Here is a 17,780-nt window from a genome sequence, read left to right as displayed (position 1 = left end):
GTGCATAGGGCACTGCATATAAACGCAGTGTTATCTTGATCGTTAACACATGAAGGAAAGGTGATCAGCCCTCCGCTTCAGGTACCAGTCCAGGGTAATATTGAATAAATATTAGAGTGAAAAAATCACTTTTATTTATTTGACCCCCCCCTGGGAATCGAACCCGGGACCTCCGGCACGGTAGCTAAACACGGTGACCATTACACCTCGGAGGCGGACTCTTATCACAATACAATAAGTAAAAAAAAAGTGGTAAAGTGTTTGATATAGAAATAGTGTGGGTTTTGTTGCAAAGACTACCGCAGCAATAGGTTTTACATTTTTTCAGTCCCGTCAGCGTGGGATAAAATGGAACATCTGCTTTTGTTTTTACACCCCTCGTATATAACTTCATGGCAAATGAGTTTGTTTTTTTGTTTTTTTTATTAACCCTTTAGCGTACGAAAAAAAATACCTGCTATAAATTATATATTTTCCGTAGAAGATTAGACTAATAACCAAAATTGGAACATCGCGCGCCAAAGGGTTAACTGAGTTGATTTTCAACTCTGAACAGAGAATTTACAAAATAAATCAAAGTGTGACTGAAATAGAATTAAATACACTAAACTCCTTTTAATACATGATTTTTAAATAATACAATGCCATTAAATGTGGAATATTCACCAATTCTACCCATGATTGACAACCACACTACTCAAATTTTTGGAACTTAAATATATTGATCAAAGTTAAAACAGTATTTGATTTTTTTTTTAGTTAAAAATTATAAAAATAAAAATGATATTTTCTGGCGTTCTCATGTCGCTCACTCCTTTTTAAATTTTCTGTTGGGCATGTTTTCGGAATGCCTAGAAAATGTACTATATATATCCCAGCAAAAGCGGCATATATTTAACTTAATATTTACCCGCTACAGGGCAGAAAGTGTTGTTTTTGCATTTTGAAGAAAATGTATTGTTTAATTATTTTTTAAAATATCTAATATTTTTCAAATGGAGAAAAAACCTTCAGGTTTTACCTAAAAAGATCTGTTGCACAGTAAAAAGTTCAATAAGTGGCTTGATATTTATTTGTAATACATTGTATTATATTTTTAAACGTTCTTCTGAAAAATCAAGTTTTTTTATTTATGACGTTCTTGAAAGGAGTGAGCGATGTGCGTGATTATAATCCAGGATTCGGACCTCACATATTAATAAAAGAGTTAAATGCTGCTCAATAAAAAGCTTCTTTTCATCTTCACTAGATGTCTCTAGTGATGTTCTAGTGATTCAAGAACAATGTTTCAAAATTGATTCATATATATATTATATATAGAACTTCCAAGAATTTGAGTAGTGTGGTTGTCAATATTGTGTAGAATTAGTGAATGTTACACGTGTGTAAAGTGATCACTTAAACCAGCCTATGACGGTCGTCAGCCCCGTAAATGCCCAGACTTCTATATTTTTCTTCATCTTTGATGACATGTCAAAAAATAATAGCGTTTGAATTCACTAGAAACATCTATGGTGAGATTAAAGAAGCGTTTTACTATCTTCTCTTATCTGACCATGGATGTCTCTAGCGAATTCAAACACTACGTTTCGACTTTGATCAATATATTTACTAAAACAAATTATATTCAAATATAACTTAAATAAAATTTAACCCTTTCCGGTCCACTAAAATTAAAAAAAAAAATCTAGGTAGACAGTTAACATTCCAATAGGAAAAAAATCTTTTGTCATCTGCTCCACATACTGTTGTAATAGATACGAGTGACAAAAATGTAAGCTTGGAATTTAAATAAATAATACTAATGATGAAAAAAATGTCGAATAACATCTGACATGGGACCTAGGAGCAAAAAATCCATGCTGAATGAGATTCCACATTGGACCAGTAAGGGTTAAAGTAACTTTTTTCCATCATTTTGACAAATTATATACATATAAAATTATAATTACGTTAGCGTAAACATTATTTCGTCAATTCATTGGAAAATAAAAAATAATCCGTGATAAAATATGCCAGAACGCCGTTCCAACGCGTTATATGGAAAAAAGCCCTGTATGTATCTAACGCGTGAATGAGGAGTTCTGTGTATTTCTATCATTATGGTCACTGGAAAAAAAAAAAAAAATTAAAGATGTATTTTTTAAACCTGTTCAGATTCATCTTTCACTCGGAGCGTAAAATGAGCAATAATTAATGTTGGGTCGAAAACCACAGATGAGTAAGTGTGTTACCGTATTCGGTTCATTATCATCGTCCATAAGACCACACAGCTTCTAACAGCAGTGCGGAGAGATGAACTCTTGTATATAATATATATATGTATATAATTATTATTATTATAGTCTTATTCCCCGAGTAATGTCACCTCGTTCACTTCACTTCCACTACATGTACGCACCAATGCTGTTTTTCATTTAAAACTATCCGTCACTCCGCAGAAAAGCAGGGCCAGATTCACATAGTGGCTGTAGCTGACTTCAGGCACAAGGCGAGTCAGTGCCGAATCGGAATTACTGCTATTGCATAAATTGATTTCACGTCAGTACAGCACTGACTTTGATATTTCCGGTGTTTTTATTCAAAGTCAGTCCACTCCTCCCGCCATTCACGCCAGCGATACTGACATCATATAAACACCAAAATCAGTGGTTGTTAAGTCGCTGAATCAGCATTACAGAGTGTCCAACGCTGTTGTTTATCCACAGTATCAATTATCCACGTCCTTATTCAAGATCGTTTATTTTTAGATAAATATATATTTTTCAAAAATATCCGTGCACTCTTTCAACACATTGTTGTCTGGCAGTTTTAAGTTGTAAGCCAGTTGTCAGTAAAACCGCCTTTATGCTTGGTTACTTGACTGTGAAATAACACAGTGTCGTATCGGTGATTGCGGGCACTTGCAGCAGTAAGTCAGTTCTCTGCTCCAGTACTGACGTCAGTATCATCACAATGTAAATATCAGCCTTTACGCTCTTGACTTTGTTACTTGACTGTGGAATTCCGCAGTGTCAGATCGGTGATTGCGGGCACTCGTATCAGAAAGTCAGTATGCTGGATTCCTTGACTGTGAAGCGCCGCAGTGTCGGATCGGTGATTGCGGGCACTCGTATCATTAAGTAAGTATGCTTGATTACTTGACTGTGAAGTGCCGCAGTGTCAGATCGGTGATTGCGGGCACTTTTATCAGAAAGTCAGTATGCTGGGTTACTTGACTGTGAAGCGCCGCAGTGTCGGATCGGTGATTGGGCTGGGACGGCCAGCGGTGCGACGCAGGGCGGGTTCGGGCGGAGGGAGAGACTAGTCGGCGTACACGATGAACTGGGGGCTGTCCTCGGGGGACTCCAGCTGCACAAACTGGGCCGTGCCGCGGCTGTCGAAGCTGCTCATCCGGCTCATACTGCTGCTGCCCCGGGATCTGGAATCACACACAAAAACAAACACTCTACTATAACTTTGTAATTTGATTTTTAACTAACTACTGACTGACCCCATTTAGTGTGGGCATGTCCAATTTTTTCAAAAGACAGATTTAAATTGGAAACAGAATGTGCAAAAGAAGGTATGCAGTTCATAAGATAAAATTGCTTTGCAAGAGAGGTTCTGTCAGAAAGCTTCTGGATAGCTCTGCATCAGATCTGGGACAGCTAGCGGATCCTCGGAGCTGTAACTCACTTGGCTTTGGCGTGCGTCAGGATGTGTGACTTGAGGTTGGTGCTCTGCGCAAACTTCTTGTTGCAACCGTCGAAGGGACACACGTACGGCCGGTCCCCTGTGTGGATGCGCACGTGGGTCCTGCAACATAGAGTACGTCAATACCAGAGCTCACTCTGCGCCCAGCACAAACATATCGCTCATTCCTTTCAACAATGTCATACATCAAAAAACTAGATTTTTCAGATCATTTTTTAAGTTTAAGAATATAATGAAATGTATTAAAAAATAAGTATCAGGCCACTTATTGAACTTTTTACTGTGCAACAGATCTTTTTAGGTAAAACCTGAAGGTTTTTTCTCCATTGGAAAAATAATTAGTATATTCAAAAAAAATAATTTAATAAATAACACCTTTTCTTCAAAATGCAAAAACAACACTTTATGCCCTGTAGCGGGTAAATATTAAATTTAAAATATGCTGCTTTTGCTGGGATATAGTAAATTTTCTAGGCATTCGGAAAACATACACAACTGAAAATCGACAATTTTTGACTAATGAAGTTCTTGAAAGGAGTGAGCGATATGTTGGTTTGTGGGGGCGGCCTTCCGCAATCCTTCCGCTCCTTTAGCGGAGTGAGCGAGTGGGCTTGGTAAGGAGCGGTTGTCACCTCAAGTTAAAGTCGAGTGAGAATCTCTTCCCGCAGCCCTCGAAGGTGCACTGGAAGGGCTTCTCTCCGGTGTGGACCAGTTGATGGCGCTTCAGCTTGGAAGACTCCACAAACGCTTTGCCTGGAAACAGAGTTAATTGGCGCGTCATAACGTGGATTTGTGGGTGGCGTATCTGACCGTGTTGTACGATTACCGCGGTATAAACAAACTGTCCAAAGTTATGATTTTTCTCTAAGAACAAAATATTTTTTTAATTTTCTGTATTTTTTTTAATAATTTTATATTAAATTTAAATAAAAATCACAAAATCGAAAAACAATGCCAAATCTGACCTTGTTATACGATTCTTCTTCTTCCTCTAACCCTTATCCGCACCCAATGGTGCATAGGGCACTGCGTCATATTGACGCAGTGTTATCTTGTTCATTAGTTACACAAAGGCAAGGTGATCACTTCTGCTCTTCAGTAACCAGTCCAGGGTAATATCAAATAAATATTCGAGTGTGAAATGACTAATATTTATTTTCACCCCCCCGAGAATCGAACCCGGGACCTCTGGCACGGTAGCTAAACACGCTAACCATTACACCACGGAGGCAGACGATTACACATTATACGATTATCGCGGTATAAACTTACTGTCCAAAATTATAATTTTTCTCTAAGAGCAAAATATTTTTTAATTTTCTGTATTATTTTTATAATTTTATATTAAATTTAAATAAAAATAACTAAATCGAAAAACAATGCCAACATTTAAAATGATTAAATAAAAAAAAAAACTATTAGAGGTAATTCAATGGTTTTGATCTTTAATGTGTGGAAAAAGGTTTTTTTAAATCGATGTGTACACCGTTTGTCACTCTGCAGAAAAAAAAAAACGAAATTACCCGTTTAAACGGGTAATTTTGTTTTTTTTTCCTGTGCGTGAATACCGTGTTAACACGGTGCTATAATTATTTGAAAATGTTGTCATCATTTCCCGATGACCCCGTGTTTGGGAGTATCACATGAGTAGAAGAAGAAGAGGTAGTTACGTAGGTGACTCACCGCACTCTGCGCACACAATGTTTTGGATAAAATTACCCGTTTAACACGGTGCTATAATCATTTGAAAATGTTGTCATCATTTTCAGATTTCAAGAGAATAAGATGAAGAGGTAGTTAGGTAGGGGACTCACCGCACTCGGCGCAGACGTGCACGCGGGGCCCGTGCGTGTGCAGGTGCTTGCGCATGGCGCTGTTGTCCCGGAACATCTTGGAGCACCCTTTGTGCGGACAGGCTGCCACACCCACACGCCCGGCAACACAACAACATACAGTTTAGTACAGGAAGAGGGACATACCTCCATACCTCCACACTCGCGGGATTGGATACTGCACTCATAATAATAAAAAACCCTTATCCGCACCCCAATGGTGCATAGGGCACTGTCATATAAACGCAGTGTTATCTTATCGTTTACACATGAAGGAAGGGTGATCAGCCCTCCGCTTCAGGTACCAGTCCATGGTAATATTGAATAAATATTACAGTGAAAAAATCACTTATATTTATTTTACCCCCCTTGGGAATCGAACCCGGAACCTCCAGAACGGTAGCCGAGCGTGCTGACCATCACACTACGGAGGCGGACATGCTTGATACTGCACTCAATACACTCAAAATCCCTATCAGGATGTGTGTTGAACTTTTACATTTTCATCAACAATTTTTTTTTCTTCTTTATTTTAAATTCTTTTGCATTACATAACATAAATACAAATACAAAAATATTAATAAAATATAAATATGAATACAAAAAAAGATCCCACAAAGGCATGGCCTGTGTGTGGGTATACAAAAAATTTAGTCATAGTAAAGTGTCCATCTCCGTAGTGTAATGGTCAGCACGCTCGGCTACCGTTCTGGAGGTTCCGGGTTCGATTCCCAGGGGGGGGGGGGTAAAATAAATATAAGTGATTTTTTCACTGCACTATTTATTCAATATTACCCTGGACTGGTACCTAATGCTGAGGGCTGATCACCTTTCCCTTATGTGTAAACGATCAAGATAACACTGTGTTTGTATTACGCAGTGCCCTATGCATCATTGGGATGCGGATAAGGGTTTATTATTATTATTATTAAAGTGTATAGGTTTTATAAGTAGAACCAGAATAATAGCGTTAATATAAAATACACAAAATACTTCGACTCTCAGAAAACATATATATATTTTTTTTTTAAATAAAATTATAAACTTTAAAAAATATAAAGGATGAAAAAGTAAAAAGTAGAAAGCTAGCGATCATGTATACAAGAAAAATGAGATTAAATTGTCTGTGATCTTTACATAAAATTAACATACGAGGTCTGTTCAAAAGAAAAGGTGAATGTTGAATTTTCGCGGGCTGTGTACATTCGATTATCGATTTTTTTTTGTTATGTTGGTACACATATCGCTCACTCCTTTCAAGAACGTCAAAAATCAAAAAACTTGATTTTTCAGGAGAACGTTTTTAAAGTTTAAAAATATAATACAATGTATTAAAAATGAATATCAAGCCTCTTATTGAACTTTTTACTGTGCAACAGATCTTTTTAGGTGAATCCTGAAGGTTTTTTTCTCCATTTGAAAAATATTAAGTATATTTAAAAAAATAGTTCAACAATACTTTTTCTTCAAAATGCAAAAATAACACTTTCTGCCCTGTAGCGGGTAAATATTAAGTTGATAATATGCCTCTTTTGCTGGGATATAGTACATTTTCTGGCCATTCCGAAAACATGCACAACTGAAAATTGACGATTTTTGATGAACGAATGAGTGAGGAAAGAACGGTAAAACAAATTTATGAGGCGAATGTTAGCGGGAAAAGAAGCAGAGGAAGACCGATAAAAACATGGTACAATCAGGTATGCCAAATACTTGAAAGTGGTCAGGTTAGGAGTCGTAACAATCGGCGGGTATGTATGAGGAGATGCATGAACGTGGAAGAGGCGAAGAATGTTTGCAAGGACAGAGTGGTGTGGCGCTCTATTCTCTCTGCCTACCCCTGCGGATTTTATTACTGCCCTATTTTCAATTTACATAATTTCTATCTTCGTAATACATAGTTTTCGTTGAAAAAGAACCCACTCCCCAGGGAAAGTTGGAAATAAAATATTGTACTCACGGAAAAGGGTTAATTTAAAATAAAATCAAAATAATAAAAATCTTTTGCGAGACAATGAATCGATTATCTCTAGTACAGGTGACTGGCTGCAGGGTTCGAACCCGGAGTAGGAGGTTTTGGTTTGATTCCTGTGCGTGAATACTTGGCGTGATGCGTTGAAGCAACTGACCTATTGTCCGGTCCAGACTGTCTTGCGGCTGTTTCTTGACCCTCACTCTGTGGCCGGGCCTCGCGAACTCTGCCAGCTGCTTGGGGTCCGACAGATCCAAACCTGTAGAACGGGAATATATTGTCTTACGCATATTCAATTACATATCGCAGTCATACAGGAGAAAGTGACCGAATGCATTTGTCCGCCTCCGTAGTGTAATGGTCAGCACACTTGGCTACCGTTCTGGAGGTCCCGGGTTCGACTCCCAGAGGGGGGTCTAATAAATATAAGTGATATTTTCATTTTAATATTTTATTGAACATTACCCTGGACTGGTGTGGAGGGTGGGCTGATCACCTTTCCTTCGTGTATGAACGATTAAGATAACACTGCGTTTATATGATGCAGTGCCCTATGCACCATTGGGGTGCGGATAAGGGTTCGAAAGAGCATTTTAAACAAAAACGTGATCATTGACTATTTGATATCTTACTAGCTTAATATTGCCCTGAAAAAATCCCCAAGTATTTTAAACTTGGAAGTATAATATATTCACTTGTTAACCTTTTAAACGCGTTAACTTTGTTCCTAAGAGACGCCCGTGCGCGGCGGTATTTTGCCGTTTTTTAAATGATTACTTTTATCATGTATTTAGTTAAGAAACGATTTATTTTCCTAAACAAAAACGTTCAATGGGATTCATTGTGCCTTTTTGGTACTCTATAATACACGTGTGTCACATTATTCTTGAAATATATCGTAATATAAACAAATTAGATCGTAACATAAATAAATCAAAGCACGCATCGTGTGTCACTCTTACCCACTGGCGATGCGTAGCGTCGAGAGTGAGACAGATATAGGGCATGATTATGGCGCGGACTAATTACCGACCGCAAGAAAAATCAGGGATCTGTTGTTTTATTTATCCTTGTGATGTTACAAATTATTAGTCAGATATTTCAACAGATGTCATAAGGCCGAGGATTGACGTATTATTTTATCCAAAGTTCCACACCATGAAAAAATCCCTCCAAGTTGAACTGAGGTTCGAAACTTGGAGCAAAGTGAAAACACAAACGCTTATGTCAGCCGCGTATGGGGCATGTCTTGTAAAAACACAAACGGTTATGCGAGCCGCGTGGATCCGGTTAAAAATGACTAACTGCATTGATGTTTATTTTGTTGCCAAGCAAAAGTGGCTTAAATGGCCCTCCTGAACATTTTACCTTTTGTTAGTTGGTCACTTTCTCCGTACGACTACAAAGGCACTTTAATATTTATTTATTTATAACATTTTGAATGTGTCCAAATAGTTGTTCAAAAATCTAAAAAGGGTATTTTCTAGCATTTCTCGAGTGTGTGAATATAATCCAGGATTCGGACCACACATACAAATGAAAGAGTTTCTGCTTAGTAAAAAGCTTCTCTCATCTGATCATAGATGCCCGAACTTCCATATTCTTCTTCATCTGTGTTGAGATGTCAATTTATTCAGGTATATGTAAGTCGTACAGGAGAAAGTGACCAACTACCAAAACGTAAAATGCTCAGGAGGGCCATTTAAGTCACCTTTGCTTGACAACAAAATAAACATCAATGCAGTTAGTCATTTTTAACAAGTCATATTATACTTCCAAGATTAAAATCATTTGGGAATTTTTTTAGGGCAATATTAAGCTAGTAAGGTATCAAATAGTCAATGATAACGTTTTTGTAAAACAATGCACTTGGTCACTTTTTCCTGTATGACTACGATATATCATTATACACATAGGTTATTAGTCTGTTATATAAGGTTTTACTATATGTATTATGAATCCTTTTTTCATCACAAGACTTTATTTTAAAAAGCTTGAAGCGCACTTTATGTGGACTATCAATTTTTAATTTTTAATTTTTATTACAGAAAAAAAATATATTTAATACATACCTGGAATGCCGTCAGCTGGGATTTTTTTCCCGGTCATGTATTCCGTGTAGTCGGGGTCTGGTTCAGGATTTGATCCTTCGTCTGAAAAATTGCAGATTTTTAATATAAACCGACATTCTTTGCTCCTACTTCTAACTACATTCACCTCATGAATATGTTTTACCATTCTTTTCACTCACAAAATGTCCAGGATTAATAAAATGGAGACATTTGAAATGTGGCTATACGGGAGAATGCTGCGTATTTCATGGACTGATGGAGCGCCCAATGAAAGTGTCTTTAAGATAATTTAAAAACTAACTAACCATCCCGCCGCTTCTCCGCAGAATCGAGTAATTGGCATATGATGTTTTATCTGAATATAGGTGAAAAAGTATACTGAAATCAATAAAATTTTCATCATTGTTTAGATGTTGATAAAAATCTGAATTCTCCCAAAAAGAGCAAATCCAATTTTTAAAACGAATGTTTGAAATACTCATTGTATTGCCTCAGCATTATTTTTCGTATACGAAGGACAATTTTTTTATTAATACGATATATTTCAATGTATTTTGTCATGATATGGCAAACCTATATAACATTGTTAATTGTTTGCTTTTCTTCTTTAAAAAAATCATTATTTTTACGTCCCGCAGATTGAAGACCACTATGCAGGGCACATCTGTTGCTTTCAGTTAGAATTTATTTCCCATTCAGCTGGAACTACCATACATGGCCTTCCAAAGATTCAAAAACTGTACTGTCAGGATAAATAGAATTGAGAATAGAACGCCACACCACTCTGTCTTTGCAAACATTCTTCGCCTCTTCCACACTCTAATTATGGTCAATAAAAACAACATTTAGGAATATTCAGGTTTTTTCCGTTTTAAAATCACATTTTCATACAAAATAATACAAAGTAATAAATAACTGTCATCAAGTCCACCGCCCGGGTCAAGATCCGGCAGTGAGTCCCAACGACTGGGACAGGAGGTGGATGGATGGACCTACCGTCGTCCTCGCCCGTGGCCCACATGGTGACGCTGAACTCGCCCTCCATGGTCTTGATCTGCACCTGCTTCTGCTCCCAGCGCCGCGCGGGGGCCGTGCCGGCGCGCACCTCGTGCTGCTGCTGCTGCGGAGTCACCAGCCCCGTAGCCAGCTGCAGGCCCTGCGGCTGGTGGGAACTCCTGAAGATAGGAAAACTGAGATTCAATACCACTAACTGTAGCAGTAGGCAGAGACCATAGAATGCGTCATGTAACTTGGAGGGATTTTTCCATGGTGTAGAACTTTGGATAAAATAATACGTCAATCCTTGGCCTGTCGAAATATCTGACTAATAATTTGTAACATCTGTTGAAATATCTGACTAATAATTTGTAACATCACAAGGATAAATAAAAGAACAGATCCCTGATTTTTCTTGGTCGGTAATTAGTCCGCGCCATAATCATGCCCTATATCTGTCTCACTCTCGACGCTACGCATCGCCAGTGGGTAAGAGTGACACACGATGTGTGCTTTGATTTATTTATGTTACGATCTTATTTGTTTATATTACGATATATTTCAAGAATAATGTGACACATGTGTATTATAGAGTACCAAAAAGGCACAATGAATCCCATTGAACGTTTTTGTTAAGGAAAATAAATAGTTTCTTAACTAAATACATGAGAAAAGTAATCATTTAAAAAACGGTGAAATACCACCGCGCACGGGCGTCCCTCTCAGGAACAAAGTTAACGCGGTTAAAAGGTTAATGGGACTGTACGGAGGTAGAGTTTCATCGTTAGTTTAGCGGTCTCCTGGGGCAGTTACCTGATGTTGTGCAGGCCGGGTGAAGTGTACACGGCGCAGAGCGGATCCATGCCCACCTCGCTGCCCTCCTCCTCCAGCTGCTGCATGCCTATCACCTGCTCCTCGACCTCTTCGTACTGGTCCTCCGTGATGTACTCCTCGTACTGGGAGGTCTCTATTTCTTCATACTGGAATCAAAAGGTTCCTTGATCAGTCCCAAACCCGTCATGGCATCCATGAAGCGCATCTCTAAATTTTTAATCTAATTCTTTTCTCTAATTTTTATGTGCTGTTTTTAATCTCTAATTTTTATGTGCTGTTTTAATTTTCCGGGAGTATGGACGTAACTGAAAGTCGGCGCAAATTTTCCTCAAAGGAGTATCAACATTTACCCTTTCAATGCCGCAAGGTATTAATATGGCCGTACCCAGCAGGTTGTGATTTTTTCAACAAAGCTTTTAGAAAGATGACTGTAACTTTGATAACATCGGTAAATTGTATTATTTTATTTTTTGAATATTGAAGGCATTAACTTTGTGGATCATACTGATTTATTATTTTGAGAAATAAGAAGACTTTGTTTTTTGATCCATTTGAATTTTTATTAACAACCAACAAGTTTCCGCAAAGCCTGTTGCCCTCTTCAGGATTTATTTTATGACTCATAAAGTCATTTTATTTCTCAAAATATTATGTATTTCTTGATCTTCTTGTCTCTATATATTCTAATTTAAAAAATATTTTTTAATAATTTCTATCTTTGTATTACATACATTTCATATTTTTTTATTTTTTTATTTCTTGTTAAAAGAACCCACTCCCCATTGAAAGTCAGATATTACTGGTGTGGTTTGAAAAAATTAAGGATAGAAATTATTGAATTTGAATGAAAATTTGTATTAGAAATTGCAAGAACTATTTGTTAGTAAAATATAATTTTATACTTCAAAAAATATTGAATAATATATTTCAGAATGTTAAAATAATTTTTTGTCCGCCTCCGTAGTGTAATGGTCAGCACGCTCGGCTACCGTTCTGGAGGTCCCGGGTTCGATTCCCAAGGGGGGTAAAATAAATATTAGTGATTTTTTCACTGTAATATTTATTCAAAATTACCATGGACTGGTACCTGAAGCGGAGGGCTGATCACCTTTCCTTCATATGTAAATGATCAAGATAACACTGCGTTTATATGACACAGTGCCCTATGCACCATTTGGGTGCGGATAAGGGTTTTATATATATTTTAGAATAATCATAGTAACCTCGATTCCTACTTCATCATCCCCCATCTCCACCATTCCTGTGGAGATCTCCACCTCACACATTATGTCCGCAGCGTGACCCGCCATAACCTGCACGCCTGAAAATAAATTAAAAAGGTCTAAATATATTACACACACGCAATACAGGACTTGAATTAGATTACTTAGAAATACTAGAAATCAAAAAGGCAATCGACACGTTGTCGGCGGGACACGGCATTTGCCGTTTTTTGCAGACTGTCGGTAAACTGCGGGACACGGCAAATGCCGTTTTTGTCGACTGTCGGTTATCGGCGGGAAACGGCAATATACGGGTTTGTTATCAGCGTGAAATAAAATGCATTGAAGGGTAATTTGGTACCTGGGTCTGTCGACGTTATTTGAGATGTGTTATTTGAGTTATTTGTCCGGATCGGCTAGTGTACTGCGTTTAAAGGCGTCGCCAGAAATCTCGAGTTTTTATTCGATCTCAATCTCTAGTTAAGTTTGAGTCATTTCACGTATTGAACTATTTTTCATACCGCTCGCACTGTTTTGTTTACTGTTTGGTATTTTATTATTTGAATATATTAGCATTGTATAGGGAATGTTACCTCGGAGGGGAAGAATATTTTTTAGAGTTTACAATGCTTCTAAAATTGTGAAATACGGAATACTGAATTAAAAATTATGATGTAATCAAATCAATTATAATTTATTTTTGATGATCAAATGTCATATCGCTCACTCCTTCAAGAACGTCATAAATCAAAAAACTTGATTTTTCAGGAGAACGTTTTTAACGTTGAAAAATATAATACAATGTATTAAAAATAAATATGAAGCCTCTTACTGAACTTTTTACTGTGCAACAGATCTTTTTAGGTAAAACCTGAAGGTTTTTTCTCCATTTGAAAAATATTTATTATATTTTTTAAAAATAATTAAACAATACCTTTTCATCAAAATGCAAAAACAACATTTTCTGCCCTGTAGCGGGTAAATATTAAGTTGAAAATATGCCTCTTTTGCTGGGATATAATAACTTGGAAACCGGTACACATTATAATTAAGTTATAATAAAATTGTCCGCCTCCGTAGTGTAATGGTCAGCACGCTCGGCTACCGTTCTGGAGGTCCCGGGTTCGATTCCCAGGGGGGGGGTCAAATAAATATAAGTGATTTTTTTTCACTGTAATATTTATTCAATATTACCCTGGACTGGTACCTGAAGCGGAGGGCTGATCACCTTTCCTTCATGTGTAAACGATCAAGATAACACTGCGTTTATATGAAGCAGTGCCCTATGCACCATTGGGGTGCGGCTAAGGGTTTTAAAAAATATATATATAATAAAATATTCATAGTGATTTTAAAACAAAGTTAGATTTTAATTATATAATTATAAAAAAAAATTGTTTAAAACACATAATTACCAAAAATGTACAAAATAAAAAAAACACCATTTATTTATTTATATAAACTTCATGTACAGAAATTAAATAAGTACATTGGCAGGCTTATTGCTAAAAAGCAATATCTTCCAACCAATTAAAAACAGACTAGTGATATTGTTTAAAACGTTTGATACCATATATAACTGTTTGCAATCAGAGGGTAGATAGTACTTGAACATTAAAAAAAACATAAATTACAAATTGACATTTAAAAAAACATAAATTACAAAAGATGATAATAAGGAGGGCAAAGGAAAAAGGGAGTTTAGGGAAGGAGGTAGAGGGAAGAACTAAGGGAGGAGGTTTGATGGACAGTTAGGATTCTAATGATAGATAGTAATGTCTCAGACGTTTCTTAAAAGTTATCAGAGAAGGTGCATTTCGCTCACTCCTTTCAAGAACGTCATAAATCAAAAACCGTCAATTTTCAGTTGTACATGTTTTCGGAATGCCCAGAAAATGTACTATATCCCAGCAAATGAGGCATATTTTTAACTTAATATTCACCCGCTACAGGGCAGAAAGTGTTGTTTTTGCATTTTGAAGAAAAGGTATTGTTTAATTATTATTTTTTAAATAAACAAAATATTTTTCAAATGGAGAAAAAACCATCAGATTGTACCTAAAAAGATCTGTCGCACGGTAAAAAGTTCCATAAGTGGCTTGATATTTATTTTTAATGCATTGTGTTATATTTTTAAACTCTAAAAACGTTCTCCTGAAAAATCACGTTTTTTGATTTATGACGTTCTTGAAAGGAGTGAGCGATTTGTGTACAAGGAGAGGTAATTCATTCCATAGTCTGGTTATTAATTCATTTATATTGTTGTAGAAGTGTGAAACCATTTTCGGGTTAGTGAATATATGCGATGTAAAAAATGACATATTTATGCTGACACACAAGTGTAATGCATCAAAGTCGTCAAGAAAAACGCATGACACCTGTATCAACATTAAGATAAGAACTTTAAAGAAAATACATACACAAAATATACAAAAAAAATGTATATATATATATATGATAAATAATAAATAAAACCCTTATACGCACCCCAATGGTGCAAAGGGCACTGCGTCATATAAACACAGTGTTATCTTGATCGTTTACGCATGAAGGAAAGGTGATCAGCCCTCCGCTTCAGGTACCAGTCCAGGGTAATATTGAATAAATACAACAGTGAAAAAATCACTTATATTTATTTGACCCCCCTGGGAATCGAACCCGGGACCTCCAGAACGGTAGCCGAGCGTGATGACCATTACACTACGGAGGCGGACAGACATTAAGACATTAAGATAAGAGCTTTAAAGAAAATACTTACTCAAAATATTTAAAAAAAATGTATTTATATATATATATATATATATATATATATATATATATATATATATATATATAAGACATATGCTGGATGTGTTTGAAATGTGGTGCTGGAGGAGGATGCTGCGCATTCCTTGGACTGCAAGACGCACAAACGTCTCCATTCTCCGCGAACTGTCAGTGACAGAAAGACTCTCCACGACTTGCAGGAAAAGGATTCTGTCCTACTTTGGGCATATCGCCAGAAAGAACGAGAAGAGTCTTGAAAAACTGGTAGTAACAGGTACAGTTGAAGGCAAGCGGGCAAGAGGACGGTCTCCAACAAGATGGACAGACCAAATAAAGGAATTAACCGGATCCTCGCTAAACGCTGCCATCAAGTTGGCCCAGGACCGGGAAGAATGGAGAGGACTTGTGCACCAAGTGCCTGACATTCCAGAAGACCACGACGCTCAGCATTGAGCAAGAAGATGAAGAATATATATATATATATATATATATATATATATATATATATATATATATATATATATATATATATATACATATATATATATAGCACACTCGGTTACCGTACTGGAGGTCCCAGGTTCGATTCCCAGGGGGGGTCAAACAAATAAAGTGATTTTTTTCACTCTAATATTTATCCAATATAACCCTGGACTGGTACCTGAAGCGGAAGACTGATCACCTTTACTCCATGTGTTAACGATCAAGATAACACTGCGATTATATGATGCAGTGCCCTATGCACCATTGGGTGGATAAGGGTTAGAAGAAGAATATATATTATTTGTTATGTTCTACTGAATGAATCGGAAAGGAACGGGGCTAATTATGGGGTCTTATTTATGGTGGGCTATTTTTAGAGTCACATTTATATTTAAAAAAAATAATAATAAGGAAAATAATATATCAACACTTGTGAGGTGCGTCGAGTGTACTCACTTGTACGTCGGGCGAACGCACGTTCAACGTTGTCAACCGGCGGCGGACGGCTCTTCGTTCCGAGATTGCAGATAAATATAAACTTATACTACGCAATCAATTACCATAAATCGAAAATGAGATCCAACCAAACGACCCGAATATCACAAATATGAAGAAAATTGCGAAAAATCACTTTTCCGAACAACAACAACCAAGTGTCAAACGGACATTTGTCCCACCGGCACTCGATTATTTAACTTTATTTAATTTATCTCTCGACAAAAGGATCTCGGAGCCACGGCTGTACTCCGCTTTTTCACGCCAGCCTCGACACTTTGCAAAGTTCAGGCTTCGCCGTGCCCCGGTCGGGGGGGACGCGCGCAAAGTCTCAATATTATCGCGGACGAATATTTGAAATTTACGCGAAAATGTTTATAAAATATGTCCGACTAAATATGGCGTCCAAAGATGTCCGACAAATCCAACATGGCGTTGCAAAATGGACGCTTACGAGAAGAATGGCGGCCGTGATCGACGGACTTTGCCGAAGGTGTACGGACTTAACCGATGATCCGTGATATTTCTGAACGATGCGGAAGAAAAAATAATAATACATAGTTCTCATTGTCAACACTCGTGGCGCTAGTATATACTATAATGTTGCAAGTACAATACCATAATTCACACTTTGGCGAGAATAGTAAACTATAGTTTTATGTCTACCAAACATTAAAATAGCACCACTAAACTGATCGTACAAGTGATTAGTTTGGTCGCAGGATTTGTTACTAATATTGAATCCTGCATCGAAACTAATCATCCCACTACTTCATCAACTGCTTAGTTAGTTGATAACTAAATTAGTTGCCACCAGGGAGTGCCTTGCGCTTACCTGAAATGGTAGAATATTAACTATTATATAATAAGATGTAAATCAATTCATAATACATACACAGAGTATTTTTTTACGTGTGTATTTCAAACAATTCTGTTATGAATTTTTTTACTTGTTTTCCGTGCATGTATCTCTTCATATATATCGGTTTACTATCCCAACTACGACGACGTTGAAGTGAATTATTTTCAGTTTAAAATAATCTACTTTCAAATTTCATGATAACAATGATTGTTTTTTCCAACTCTTCAAACCCATAGTCGTTTAATTATAAAAAATAGGGTCAAGCTGTCATCGATCATAGAAAAAAAACTAAACTATGAACGAATTCTATAATGAATGATTTTTAAGCTATCAAGATTTAAAATTGGAATTGTTAGCACGTTTCAGCTCATAATGTGAAGAGATTTCGATAAGATATAACTCGCATAAAAAAACATGAAAAAGAGGTTAAGAATGGGTGACTAGTTGAAATTTTATTCAAATTAACTCAACAAAGATGAAGAAGAATATGGAAGTCTGGGCATTTACGTGGCTTACGACCGTCATATAACATTCACCAATTCTACCCAT

General features: G+C 36.8%; 1 protein-coding gene across 3 annotated transcripts; it reads right to left on the bottom strand.

Moving 5' to 3' along the window:
* Nucleotides 1–2,783: 2,783 nt before the first annotated feature.
* On the bottom strand, nucleotides 2,784–16,812 carry LOC148308957 (polycomb protein PHO-like). 3 transcript variants are annotated; one of them, XM_088260837.1, is made up of 10 exons: nucleotides 16,331–16,812; nucleotides 12,626–12,723; nucleotides 11,382–11,548; nucleotides 10,569–10,747; nucleotides 9,573–9,653; nucleotides 7,658–7,759; nucleotides 5,511–5,612; nucleotides 4,329–4,449; nucleotides 3,679–3,798; nucleotides 2,784–3,421 (listed from the first exon to the last, which is right to left on the bottom strand). In XM_088260837.1, exons 2-10 carry the CDS (start codon nucleotides 12,710–12,712, stop codon nucleotides 3,304–3,306), a joined length of 1,077 nt encoding a protein of 358 aa, XP_088116963.1. In that variant the 5' UTR covers nucleotides 12,713–12,723; nucleotides 16,331–16,812; the 3' UTR covers nucleotides 2,784–3,303. The 3 variants fall into 3 exon arrangements, with proteins under 3 accessions (XP_088116963.1, XP_088116962.1, XP_088116964.1); XM_088260836.1 differs by having other exon boundaries at nucleotides 3,166–3,421; nucleotides 5,511–5,622; nucleotides 7,659–7,759; XM_088260838.1 differs by lacking the exon at nucleotides 12,626–12,723 and having other exon boundaries at nucleotides 3,166–3,421; nucleotides 5,511–5,622; nucleotides 7,659–7,759; nucleotides 16,331–16,429.
* Nucleotides 16,813–17,780: the final 968 nt, after the last annotated feature.

This window comes from Brachycentrus maculatus, unplaced genomic scaffold (genome assembly GCF_059751285.1).
Source record: "Brachycentrus maculatus isolate JH-2025_06_01 unplaced genomic scaffold, ASM5975128v1 h1tg000143l, whole genome shotgun sequence".
Lineage (NCBI taxonomy): Eukaryota > Metazoa > Arthropoda > Insecta > Trichoptera > Brachycentridae > Brachycentrus > Brachycentrus maculatus.
Note: the sequence above shows the minus strand (reverse complement) of the source record. Positions and strands in the feature narration are given on the sequence as shown.